Source organism: Taudactylus pleione, unplaced genomic scaffold (genome assembly GCF_031769625.1).
Source record: "Taudactylus pleione unplaced genomic scaffold, aTauple2 ptg000016l, whole genome shotgun sequence".
In the NCBI taxonomy this organism is placed as follows: Eukaryota; Metazoa; Chordata; class Amphibia; order Anura; family Myobatrachidae; genus Taudactylus; species Taudactylus pleione.
Genome location: NW_028284418.1, coordinates 42810593 through 42824640, shown reverse-complemented (window position 1 = coordinate 42824640; position 14048 = coordinate 42810593). Strand labels below are relative to the sequence as shown.

General features: G+C 41.6%; 1 protein-coding gene across 1 annotated transcript in view; it reads left to right on the top strand.

The window, feature by feature from the left end:
- Nucleotides 1-895: 895 nt before the first annotated feature.
- The window catches only part of LOC148541980 (beta-microseminoprotein-like), a 36430-nt gene continuing 23277 nt past the window's right edge, over nt 896-14048 (top strand). The window contains exons 1-2 of the mRNA XM_088473776.1: nt 896-920; nt 10055-10160. Of these exons, the coding sequence (XP_088329902.1) occupies nt 918-920; nt 10055-10160 (109 nt within the window). The 5' untranslated portion in view covers nt 896-917. The remainder of the gene's footprint in view (nt 921-10054; nt 10161-14048) is intronic.

Below are 14048 nucleotides of genomic sequence, written 5' to 3'. Positions count from 1 at the left end.
CTGGTTGGCTGGTACCAGTGGCGTCCCTCCCCGCAGTGACACTCGGTGCGGGGAGGGCTGTAGTGTACATGGGGAAGTCACGTGGCAGTAAAAAAAGGGGCGTGGCCTTGCTGGAAGGGGGCATGGCCTCATGGCCCGAACCCCTGTTTGAATAATTTCAGGAGGGTCCCGGAGGTGCGGGCTGCCCCTGGGGACCACTCTGTGTGCAGTGTCGGCACCCTCAATGTGTCAGGAGCTGAGTGCTGCATGTAATACTACAGTGTAGCACCCGGCTCCTGTCACTGAGGAGGTGTCGGCACTTTGGTGTCACCCCTCGGCGGGTGACACTCGGGTGTGGCTTGCACGCCCCTTGTGACGCCACTGACTGGTACTTTGTATCTGTTCACTTTATCTCCATCCAAAGCTTAGTAAATAGACCCCTTAATAAACATCCTCGACAACATGGATTAAGAGAATAAAGTTGACATGTTTCAATCAATATTTAGTATTATTACCTAATTACAGATAAAGACCAATGTGAAGAAAAAACATTGCTCTTGTCTCTTGTCAGTAAAGTGAGACTAACAGGATTAAATCTGAGCCAATTTGAGTACAGTGGAACAAGAGACACACCTGTTTGAGGTTTTGAAACTTTTCTTATTTACTAATATGCAATTCTGTCCCAATATCATTATGAACCACAACCTCTAACTAAAGTTCCCATAAATTATCACCTGAGTGTACACACCCATTTGTAACATATACCCTGCTCTAGCACATTGCTCAAGGGAATGAAACATTTCAATGTTTCTTAATCCTATTGGCAAACATACAGTATGACAAGCAATTAATCACCAACACTTACACAGTATAAATGGTGCCTTGTAAGTGCAGAGAGATTTACACCTGCAAGAGAGATTTACACCTGCACTACAAAAATGGTGAGTCCAATATCTTAGGTGTTTTAATAAATATTAATCATGGTACACATTTATTCTAGCAAAATGATAAGTCCAAACAGGTCCTGCCAGTGGTCTGTAATTCAATATTTTTAATTTATTTTTAGTTGGCTCTCTCCCATAGTATGTGTATATTATTCTGCTGAAGTGGGGAACTTGTTATGCTAGCAAGCATTTAATAAACTGAAACATTTAATTTTTAAGTCAATATGTGCATTGCTACTATTAACTAGAATGTCAGAGACTTTGGTTGTTAAAGTAATACCCCTTTTCCACTAGCAGCAATAACCCGGGTTATTGCACGTGAGTTTGCAGCAACCTGGTTAACTGTGTATTGTGAAAGGGCAGGGTTGAAATAAGCCAGGTCGAGTGACCCGGCATTTCAACCCTGGTCACGAGAAGTGAAGCAGTGGGAATGAGTAACCCAGGTCCCATTCTCTGCGGTATGCAATCGGGAAGCCGACTGCCTAAATACCGGCAGCCGGCATCCTGACTGTCATATCCCAGCAAGGGTGAAATGCCGGGCGTCTAGATGTAGACGCCCGCATTTCCCCGATGCTGGGAGACCGGCGCCCGACATCCCGATCGTAGTGATGCCGGGCACCGCGAGCGGACAGCCGCGGGGGGGGAGGGTTATTATAAGGGCTCCCGGGGGGGACTTAGGGTTAGGCACCCCCCCGGGAGGGTTAGGGTTAGGCTAGGGGGAGGGAGGGTTAGGGTTAGGCACCCCCGGGGGGGACATAGGGTTAGGCACCCCCCCGGGGGACTTAGGTTTAGGCAGCGGGGAAGGTGGTGGTTAGGGTTAGGCACTTAGAGGGGGGATTAGGGTTAGGCACCCCTAAGGAGGGTTAGGGTTAGGGGGGTTAGGTTAGTAGAAACTCACCTATCCACGATCGGAATTTCCAGCGCTGTCGGGCTTCTGCTGCTCCGAACTCTGCTCATGTCGGGCTGCCGCTGACGGGAATCGAACCGCCGGCGGTATTTCATAAACATTCCTTCTCTGCATAGGAAGAGCAGGGTCTTGGAGATAAGATCATCTCCAAACGCCAGATCCACACGTGATGCTGATGGCATCATCGACCTGGCATTAGTGCCGGGTCGGGTCGCCTGTCTGTATGGGGTCTTAGCTGGGATGGGTGCATGTACATAATCCTGGGCTTTTTTTTGGAACTTGATGGTGTTACTGAATGATGACCTTCACAGGCTGCTGTTCACATGGCAGTCAGTGAAGATTTACATGCCAGCCATAGCACAGGGATCTATACAGATCCCTCCCTGCTGTGTCTGTACTGCAGAGCCCTGGAGCTAAGAGCTTTAGGGCTCTGCAGACATGTGGCCACACTCACCGACTGAAGAAGCCCAAAGACGGAAGAAACAGGTGAGTGGGAGCTAGGGGGGACAGATCAGACACCTACTGGTGGGGGGGCACCGGACACCCACTGGTGGGGGGGCATCGGACACCCGCTGGGGGGGTCATCGGACACCCGTGGGGGGCATTGGACAACCGCGGGGGGAGGGGTGGCTTGAACGGACATCGGAGGATGTGGGGGTTGGGAGGGGGGCTGGATTAGACACCGGACGCTGCAGGGGGGTGAAGTGAGACACAGCAGGGGAATAGTAGTGAGGGAGGGGGAGAGACATGCAGCACTGAGAAAATCCTTATGGATACCTCAGCTGCATGAGGAAACGTATCACTTTGCCAAAAAGCTGACTCCGGAAAAAGAGGAGCTTTTCGGAAGTGATACTTTTGTTAGGGAGGAATGATGAATGGCTCCGAACGAGTCTTTGAACTCGCAGCAAATTCAAAACATAATTATCCTAATGATAATTATGTAATGATGAATAGGCCCCTGTGTCATTTAAAGAATACAAAAAAACAGCTTATGCTTCTTTTGAGTGCTAAAATCAATACAACAGTTAAACAGTTATAGGTATTGGTTTTTATTATTTCTACTAAATCAGGTACAATGGAGTCTGAATTGAACATTTTCACTGGTACTACTAACTATATATACATTTTGTGGGATGCAGTCAGGAAGCCGACAGTTGAAATGCCGACTGCCGGCTTCCCGACAGGGGTCTAATCCCAACACCTATCATTATCCCTACACCGGCAGCCCGGCGCCCGATGCACGGCATACTGAACAAAGGCATACCGAACGAAGGTAAGCCAGGCACCGGCCGCGGACAGCCGCCCCCCCCCTGGAAGACTTAGGTTTATGCTGCGGGGACGGGAGGGTTAGGCACTAGGAGGGGAGGTTAGGATTAAGCACCTCTAAAGGAGGGTTAGGGGGGAGAGTAGGGTTCGTTATACTTACCTTTTTAGCTGTAGGGATCTTCACTGCTGCCGGTCTTCTGGTGTCGTAATTTTGTACATTACTGCGCATTTAAAGTATAAAGTGTGTGCATTAATTGATCATTACATTGATTTACTAGTGGATATTATAGTAAGACGCTGAATATAATACAGTTGATGATGACTTTGGTGCATTTCAATCAGACATAACAATTTGAATATTAAAAATATGATAATAATCTTTTGCTGACGTGGGGTAACTGGTCAGATGTATACATAAATAAAAGTATTCTCCACCTGTACTACAATCTAAGTAATGTAAGTTAGCAAATGAGAAGGAGCATGTTTGTTTTTTCCTTTCCTGGTCTATCTTAACGGGATTGTAATGTGATTTTTTGTGATGCAATAAAACATTGTGGCATTACAATCCACATATAATAGTACAGATTGAGTCTCCCATATCCACAATGCTTAGGACCAGGGTTATTTTGGATATCGAATGCTTCCGTATTTTGGAACATTTGCATACCATAATGAGATATCTTGGGAATGGGACCCAAATCTAAACACAGAATGCATTTCAGTTTATATACACCTTATACACACATACTGCAGGTAATGTATACAATATTTTCAATAATTTTGTGGCTCAAACAAAGTTTGTGTACATACATGACATTAATTTGTGTCATATACACCTTATACACACAGCCTGAATGTGATTTTATACTTTATTTTTAATAATTTTGTGCCTTAAACAAAGTTTGTGTACATTGAACCATCAGTAAGCAAAGGATTCACTATCTCAGTCATGCTAAAAAAAATCTGTATTTCGGAATATTCAGATATGGAAGTCTCAACCTGTACTATTTTTTCATTTCCTAAAACTGTAGCTGTTATATATGTATCTACGCAAATATGTAGCTTCCATTTAAAAACAGTTATAAAATAAGTAATTTTTGAAGCATGACGTTTCATATACTTTGTAAAATATATTACAATAAAATAAATTGCAAATGTCACTAAAAAATAAATAAATAAATAAATAAATACAAGTATTAATAATTATATTGTTTTGTTATGCTGTTCTCATGGCAATACATCAGTAGTATCTCATTAAAGTCTTTGCAGTGAGCTGAACGGTGCTATTATCATGTTACAGCTGGTTTTGAAAGTGCTAGAATACACAGCAGTCAGGAAACATAAAACATATTAATAATACATAAATAAATAAATAAAACATACAGGCAAAAACAAATATGAACATAATTCTCTATTTAAAAAAAAATATATATATATATATAAAAAAAAATTAATGCAGCCAATCTCCATAGGTATGATGTATTAATGTGTTTACTATGATGCCTACCTAGTGATAACCTTTCTTATCCAATGGTATGGGAGTAACCCCACACACTAGTGTGAGATAGTTGAAATAAACGGGATGCGATCATAAATCCGGCACATGGGATGCTGGCGAGTAGTTCACAGAGCTGTAACTAGACTTTTTGGTGCCCTGTGCCAGAAAGAGCATTAACGCCCCCCCACCCCCATTATTTTTCAAATAGGGACATAAGAAACGCACCCAAAAAAAGGGCCATGGCCTCATGGGGAAGAGCCAGGGAAGAGATAGGGGAGGCCAGCGGCTGCTGGAGATAAAATAAGAGGAAGCTACATGTGAGAATGATAATAAACAGAAATTGTCAGGCCCAAAGAGCGCCCCCTGCCCTGCAGTGGCATTCGATTGCTTATGCCTATTTTCCGTCTGTGTGCCCGTGCACTTTGGAGCAGCTGAATCACCTGGAGGTGAATGCCCCCCACGGAAGCCACGACGGGGGTAGAAGGCAGACGTCTGCTACACTGGTCCCTGTGAGCATCACGCTGCAGGACACCCTCTCCATAAGACCAAGCATTGAGCTTCCTGGCGGTAACTATACCTCACTGTGGCAGCACACAGTTTACCACTTTGGATTATTCATCAACACTTAGAGACTGACACGTTTTTGAGAGTCTATACTCATTATACCATTTATACCATCTGCTGGTTATGAGGAACTTATCCAATTTCCATTATTGACTTTTTTTTCTCCAGTTACAACTAGAGCTCTATTTACTTTGTTGCACTCTGTTTACATGTATCAGCTGCTATTTATTGGATACACTATTCTTCCTAGAGATTGCAATATTAGGATTCTATGCTACTGATATTACTTATTAGCATTGTGCATTTTTTGTTCTATGTGTCATTGTTTTGTATGTCTGGTGTATTTTAGATTGTTATTTTATATGCATTGTACCACACTCCCGTGAGTATGTTCATGTGTATACCCCTTTCATATTTAATACATTTATTTGAATATATAGCAGCGCTATCTGTGTTTCTTTTTTCTTGTTGTGTTTATTGAGGATTGGCAATCCTCTTTTCAGGTTGGCTGCTGCTTGTTTTATTCACGTGTATATGTACCTCTGTGCATATTTAATATTCATTTAGATATCACTCTCCTAGGGCCAGGTCTATATTTTTTTTCCATTCCTTTGGACCACTCATTTTTTCTGCCTAGGATACCTACGACAGGTGTTGGCATCCTAACCTTGTAGGGATGCCAGCATTGGGATTTTAACCATTAGGATCCCGAGCACCAGCATTCCGTACCCAACTGGAAAAAAACAGTACTCATAGTACTCATGAATCATGATATGGGGGAAGTGGTACACAGACACAACTGAAAAATGCTGGGTGTTAGGGTATCTTGTGATTGTGAATAAATATGCATTTATATACAGAATCACATTACACTGCCTCTAGATGAACTCATTAGACCTCACTAAAGGCCAAATTCAATTATTTGAGAATGAGGTTGCGTGACTTTTTAACACCAGTAAAACACGTGGCTGTGACTTTTTGCTATTAACTAGAAATCTACATTACCATGGGAATTAGGTGCACAGTATTAAAAATATTATTATTTTAATGTAAAAATGACAGGATACTGTGCAGTACCCATGATACACCCCTCCTAATGAATAATAATATATTTACAGGTCATCAAAATTTACACAGTCAAATCTCAGACAATCAAAATGTCAACCTCAAAATGTAGACTGTCAAAATGTCGACATGGTAAAAAATTAACAACCAAAAGGTCGACTGGGCCATAAGGTCAACAGTTAAAATGAAGACACAGTCAAAATAATTAAAGAAATGTCAACAGTCAAATTGTTAACAGGGTCAAAATGTAGACAGTCAAGATGTAGACGCAGTTAAAATATTGATAGTCATAAGGGTGACAACCAATATGTCAATAATTTCAAGATTTTGACACTCAAAATGTCGACAGTCATAAAAAAATAACACAGCCTGTGCTAAAATTCGGCGGCTGCTAAAAGTTGGCATCTTACTGTAGATGCCTATGAAAGCCGCCAGGCTAGGAGAGTGAAATAGTTAAATGTAAAAAAATGTGTGTGGTCCCTCCCTCAAAAATTTATAACCAGCCTCGGACCTGTCAACCCGGGCTGGTATTGGATAATCAGGATTAAAAATGGCGTGGGGGTTCTCCCTATTTCCAATAATCAGCAACACGTTGAACCAGCTGGGGGAGTAACGCTATAGCAGGGAGACACACATTGTGGGGTTCCCCTGCCATAACATTAACCAGTCCCAAAGTGGTAAACCCTGTGCTGGAATCACTCAGGAAACTCAGGACCCCCAAAAAATCAGGGTCACCTTTCTGAGGGACAACTTGAACCTTCCCTGAACCCTTAGTGGCAATGGGTGCATGGTTAATGGTAAAGTGTTAATTACAGATGGTTTACAAGCTTACAAGTCTTGGTAAGGCTGCTCCGGCATGATGGCACCAGTAGTCCACCTGTTAAAAAAATATTAAAATAAAGACAAGAGACACACATTAATAAAATAAAATAAAACACACTCCACCACAAAGCAATCGTTCACCACTTTAATACTCACAAAATCCACAAAGCAAGTCCTGTTTATTCCATGTAGCATCTACAGCATCTTGGAAAAATAACAAACCAACACAGACTTGCATTGTGTAGGTCAGTGCCCCAGTATGACCAGATTATTTGCAGTCACTCCATAGAAAAAACTGAGGAAGCACTGATTGGCCGAGAGTGTGGGAACAGCGATCTCAGCCAATCAGTGCTTCCCCATTCAGTTCTATGGAGTGTTCTCAAATTACCCCATCCCATCGCATGTCTGTCAGTTTGTTATTTTTCCGAGATCCCTGGATGCTTACATGGAATGAAGAGGGTGTTATCTAAAGGGTCCTCACTTTTCACAGATTCCAGACCTGGGTTGACCAGTTTGGGGCTGTTTAACAGTATTTCAGGGTGATCCCACATGTTATCTAAGGGGTCCTCACTTTTCACAGATTACAGCCCTGGGTTGACCAGTTTGGGGCTGTTTAACAGTATGGCAGGGGGATCCCACGCTGTGTGTCTCCCTGCTATAATATTATCTCCCCAGCTGATTCAGCTTGGAACTGGTAGTTAGAAACTAGAATTAACCAGAGACTATTTTTTCCAATACTAGCCCAGGCTGAAAGTTCAGGGCTGTTTATGGATTTGGGGGGGACCTCACACATTTTTGTTGTAATTTAACTACAGTATTTTGCTGCTCCTAGCCTGGTGGCTCTCACTGGCATCTGAGACATCACCTTTTAGCATTGTCTGAACCGCAGGACGGCATTTAAAAGCCACATGCTTTTAACAGCCGGCTATGTTATTTTATTAGGACTGTCAAAATTTGGATTGTCAACATTTTTAACCTGTTGACATTTTTGTGTCGACCATATAATTTGTCTATATTTAAAATGTCTACATTTAAACTGTCAATATTTTGACCCTGTCAACATTCAACCAGTCTATATTTTAATTGTCCATATCTATATTTTGTCCCTGTCAACATATGGTCCATGTTGAAATTTTGTTTGTCAAAATATTGTACCTGTTGACATTATGGTGTCTATATTCTGAATGTCTGAATTTTGTCTGTCTAATAATATACCTAACCCTTATGGTGCGTACACATGGGACGATTTTTTGAACGATTTGTCGTTAACGACAAATCGTTCACAAAATCGTTCAGATTCTGAGGAATAACGATGAACGAAAACTACAAATGCGCACTCCCGATTGTAGTTGTACTTTTCGTTCATCGACCGAACTTCCTGTCCAACCTGACGATATTGGACATGTTTGGGGATGAGGGAGGGAGCCCGGCACTGCACGAAAATGTTCTTGATTTCATTCAGTGTTTTGTGCTCAGTGTCATTAACGACACTGAGCACAAACTGCCAGGGACACACGGGACAATGTTCGTTCAGGGAGCATCGTCCCGTGTGTACGCACCTTTAGATTAATGGGAAGTAAGTTATCACTGCTTGATTCAGTACATTGACCCAACAATCATACATTGACTCATTCATTATTTCTTTTTGTTCAGCTGGACTGGACTTAAAGCTATATAGGTATAAGCACATCCTGTATTACTGAACTTGAGAAAAACAAATATTAGTTAAACTGATCAGAGGTGCTCTTTATGGAATTTCTTCTACAACTTTGTTCTTGCACACCTGGACTCTTTCCCTTACAGCACAATCGCACCACAGAGTTGACAATATTGTCATTCAGCTGTATTTATATACTATAATTTATGCAAAATTCTGAATGTACAAATATAGGACCTAATCCAGAGATGCACGCTAACCAGATGGGTAGCACACATCTCCAATGGTGGGAGGACTACGCATGCACAGGATGTGTACTGCGCATATGGGGCCCTCCGTCTGCGAGTTTGCTCGCAAATCGCTTTCCGTTGCCCCCGCTTTCTGGAAGTGACAAGGCCAGGGTCTACATTTATGGACGTAGGCTTCCTGGCCTTGCAAGCTGTCAGGACCCCGTCAGGCTGCGGTAAGCTTAAGCTACAGCAGCCTGGCCAAAGGGACAACAATTGCAACCGATTTTTCTGATGGTGACCCCAGGTTGTAATCTTGGTCACAACGCTGGGATCACGCAGATGCAGCAAGGAGGTGTCTGACACCTCCTTCTGCATTAGCATTTTAGATGGACAGAATTGTACGGCCGCTTGTTTGCAGCTGTGCGATTCCGTCCATCGCTGAATCAGGCCCATAGTGCAGAATGGCAAAGCAAAAAAAACAGAACTAGAAATGGTATCAGCAGAACTTCACAAATCTGCAAAACATCCTTTTCTTTTGCAAAATGTATTTTCCACTATATTTCACCACAACTATTTTCATCTCTTTTCTGTACTGACACTAAAATTATTATTTCAAGGCTCCATAATGAGTGAATAGTTAATGTATAGCTACCATAGTGTAACACAAGGCCAGACTGGCCATCTGGAAATTCTGGCAAATTCCAGAAGGGCCGATAGCCTAACGGGCCAGTTTGACCATCTGGAGACCTGGCCGAGCAGTTCCATCTCCCAGAGTTCGGCTGGCAAGATTAGATGGGGCGTAGCACAAGGATATTCTCCCATGACTTGCACTACTTCCTTGTGAAAAGTGGTTGTGCCCCTTGTGACATATGGCCACATCCCTCTCACACATTCCAGTGTAGGAACAGAAATCCACAGCCTGTATGAGTTGCAACAGCATTTGTTAATTACCTAGAACATTATGCAGACTACTTTAACTTGCTTACGTTTATTTGCACTGCCTACAATAAACTATTTTTGACATTTCAAATGTTAGACATAAGTATAAGATATTTAGCTTTTTTTTTTTTAAAGCCACAGTATTGTAACGTTGACAGTTTTCTTATCTATTCTTCCTTGCAGAAGTTCATTTTGGCTCTCGGTGTTGTGCTCACAGTCTCAGTGGTACTTTCTAATGCTTATTGTAGCACAGGATATTTATCGTTTGATAAAGTGTCAAGAACTAGAGGTACAGTAACAACAGAGAATTTTAAATAAAATGTTTTCAGAATTTTTTAGTTTACTGTTTTCTTAATCCACTGTATATTGCATACAGTAGCTTCACCCACTGCCTAGTCCCATCATAATAAAGGTAGCTTTATCACAAAAATAGCAAGTTACAGTAATGTGGAAAGTAAATGCTCTAGAGGCTGATGACAGCTTCTGCTCCAAAGTCATAGTGTATAACCATAAACCTAAACATTATATAAAATATACTTTAAGCATCTGCATGGGGCAATTGCCCTAACCACAATGGCAGAGAAGTGAGTAGTCTCCGTTTCCCATACCAAATACACATACAGACAGAAAGACAGACAAGTAGGCCACTGGCCCCAGTAGAGTAAAATCAGTTTTCCCTGTGTATAGAAGGAAGCGCACCTCACCAGTGCAGCAAGATGGAAACTGTGCTGCCATTCGTTCCCCCCAGTGACACAAAAACTGACAAAAAAAAGCATACCCAAAAAATGGGAGGGAGGGAAATTCAGGAACAAAGAAGGAAATTGCATGACAAACACCCACTTAAACCATTAGACACACCCAATCTCCACCTACCACACAACTAAAGCTAAAACTATATGACACCATGCCACAATCCTAGGTAATGACATTTTACACATAACCTGTCCCAGCCTAGTGGTTTATGTGCCATCATGCTTAATTCAGCCCTCTGTTATTTTTCTAAGACATTTTCAAACAATATGCTTCACAGTAATATATTCTAGCTTACAGTCTCTTGCTAGATGCCTTAGCTAAGGGACAAACTTGCATAAATAAATATCCTGGGTGCTAGTAATATTAATAATCTGCCACAGATCAGATTAGAGAAGATTAGAGAATTTTCCCCAAACCAATGTATTACAAAGGTAGCAGTTATTATTTTATTACTCTATAGATGGTCCTCACCTCATAAAATAAATAAATTATCATTGTCCCCAGTTAACAATAAATGAATTGTTGCCCCCTTAATATAAATAATAAGTAATATTGCTCTCTTAATAAAATTATACATTCATTTTGCTCCCCATATATAGTAATAAAAATAATACATATAAAAATATTATTTCCCTCATATGAACATTATTTTTGACTTTTGCCTCCTTAATCAATATAGAATGATCATTCTCATATATTAATATATGTATTACACCTCCTCATGATAGGCCAGATACAGTAGCAGAAATAGCATGCAGTTTGATCTGTCTCGCCTATTAAAACCAACTAATTTTACTGGTGGCTTTTCAAACTTCCAATTGATATATTTGGTGGTTTATAATAGTCTGAACAAATGGTCCAAGGTTATTCCCAATAGAACATTCATGGGATTATATTCCGATACTCCCACCTCCCTCATCCCACTTCCAGCCACCTAAGTCCAAGAAAACTTGGGCCATGGGAGTTGTTTTTGAGATCTGACTGCACCAATGTCAGTTCAGCACCAATGTCTCTCCTATAGTGACACTATTTCCCACAGTGACTTGTTGGTGTCTGTCACACATAACACATTGGCAGATGGGACAACAGGTTTGGATACAGAGGCAAGCTCCCTTTTGTCTGAACAATTGTAGCATTTGTGCCCCACCTTTTGGCACACAAAACACATTGAAGGGGAGGTTGCAGGTCTTTTTAGAGGCCACAGGAGTGGGTCCTCCAGGTGGATTACTGGTAGTGGTAAAAACATTCCTTAACTCCAGCTGTCAGCACCAGGCTTTTTGGCCACTGGTGTGTGATTGGCAGCATATGTATCTTGTACAATCTGGGAAGTCACCTCACTGGCACATGATTCAGAACAACCTGCCTCACTTCAACAGGGGAAACATGTAGGAATCGGTCTTTGGTCATTGAGTCCTTCAGACCTTCAAAGATATTTACAGCCAGCCCTTTTAGCCACTACTGCAGTGTGACCTGCAAATTATCCACAACATGAGTATAGCTGTCATTAACTCCACAGTGTAAAGTCCTAAATCTTTGGTGATAGATCTCTGGGGTTAGGTTACATTCATTATTAAGACCAGCTATATAGACTCATAGTCACTATCACTCTCCTAAGAAAGTGCTGCAAAAACTTTTATTGTCTTGCCTTTTAATCCAGGTGCCAGATATCTTGCCCATTCAGCTGGTGGCAAGTTTTTTTCAAGTCCCTCCAGGAATAGATCCAAGTCCCCGTCCTTAGGCATAGTAGGGAAATATTCCAGATGAAGTTTAACTGCCAACTCTCTCTCCTCTGATGCCTAGCGCTTGGCCCTGGCATTCATCTTGAACTGACAAATTAGGTCCAATTTTGTGGCACCACATGCTTGATAACACTCAAAATACTGTAAATTTCCAAATCAGAATCCAAATTTGCACTATTATTTTAAGTAGAAAAAGTCCACGTCCGGCTAGTGCAGCAGCCCCTGTAGATTAAATTTCCTCTCATACTGGTTCGCCTTGCTCATGATGCTTCATGTCATATTCCAATATTTCACGGATTAGTGTCTCTTTAGAATGGTCTGCCCAGGCTAGACTTTGCTGCCTGCATAAGTCATTCAGCACCCATTTGCCTCGTTTCTTGTAGGCACCTGCCATATCTATGCAATTTACTTGCCACATAATAAGATAGAAAATAAAAACAAGAGAAGAGGAGGATACTGCTTGCATCTATGTCTAATAACCACTTATAAGCTTTGAGTCTTTTTCACATAGTCAGTTTGTATTGATTCTAAGACTTAGGTGTAATTTCTTAAGCCACACACTAAGCTGCTTCAAAGAATAGAAATATATCCTATCCCATAGCTGTCAACCAATTATGCCAGAGACCCCAGTAGGTAGAGTAATCCTGAGTTTTCACTCTGATTATGGTAAGAGGCAGTAATTTGGATACCCAGATTAGTATTGCATGAGTGTCAGGATTGTGATAGCACAGATCCCCAAGTCCCGATGAAGTAAGGGCAGAGCCAAATGAATATTCTACTACTTCCCCTAGTGAGGTCATAACCAAGTTTGAACTGGCTGACCAGTTCATTAAATTAGGGTCCATACCAGGACTGCCCACTTAACTTTTAACTTTAGTACAAATAACTGTACACAATGTCCCACTTGTGCACAGCAATTTCAATCACTTTCTTTATTTCTTCTCAAATTCTTTGTATTATCTTATATTTTGCTTGCTTTGGACCCAGTTAGGGGTCTTTTTTATAAAAATAATTCATTAAATACTAGGATGTTCAAATAATTATAGGATATCAGTCCAAGATTTTAGAGTATACCTTATAAAATTTGGTTTAAAATTGTTACTCTCCTTTTCTGGGGGCGGGATTAGAGTGCACTAAATTAAACAGACTCTCTGCCCCTCTCTGGGGTTTTTCTGTACATGTATTAGAGTCACCCGGTGGATCAGAAAGCAATAATTTGAAGTAACAATTTTTTTTTGCACATTTTGAATATGTATTAGTTATATCCACACACTTAACTCATACATTTACAATTTACTTAGTGTAGGATTTTTCATTATTGGTGATTCTACTGTATGATTACAATACTCTCAATTATTTAAGCTATCAAATGAATGTAAATACAACTTTGCTGGGAATACATACAATTAACCGGCGATCAGGATGCCGGCGGTCAGAAGACTGACAGCAGCATCCCGATGTTTCGGATCCCGACAGAGACCGGAAAGTAGCCTTCACCCTCCCCCTCTCCCCCCCTAACCCAACCCTCCCCATGCGGTGCCTAACCCTAACCTCCCCCTGGTGGTGCCTAAACCTAACCCCTTCTTCCAGCACCCTAAACCTAATCCTCTCCGGGAGGTGCCTAACCCTAACCACCTCCCAGTGGTGCCTAACCCTAACCTTCCCTTCCCACAGCCTAACCCTAA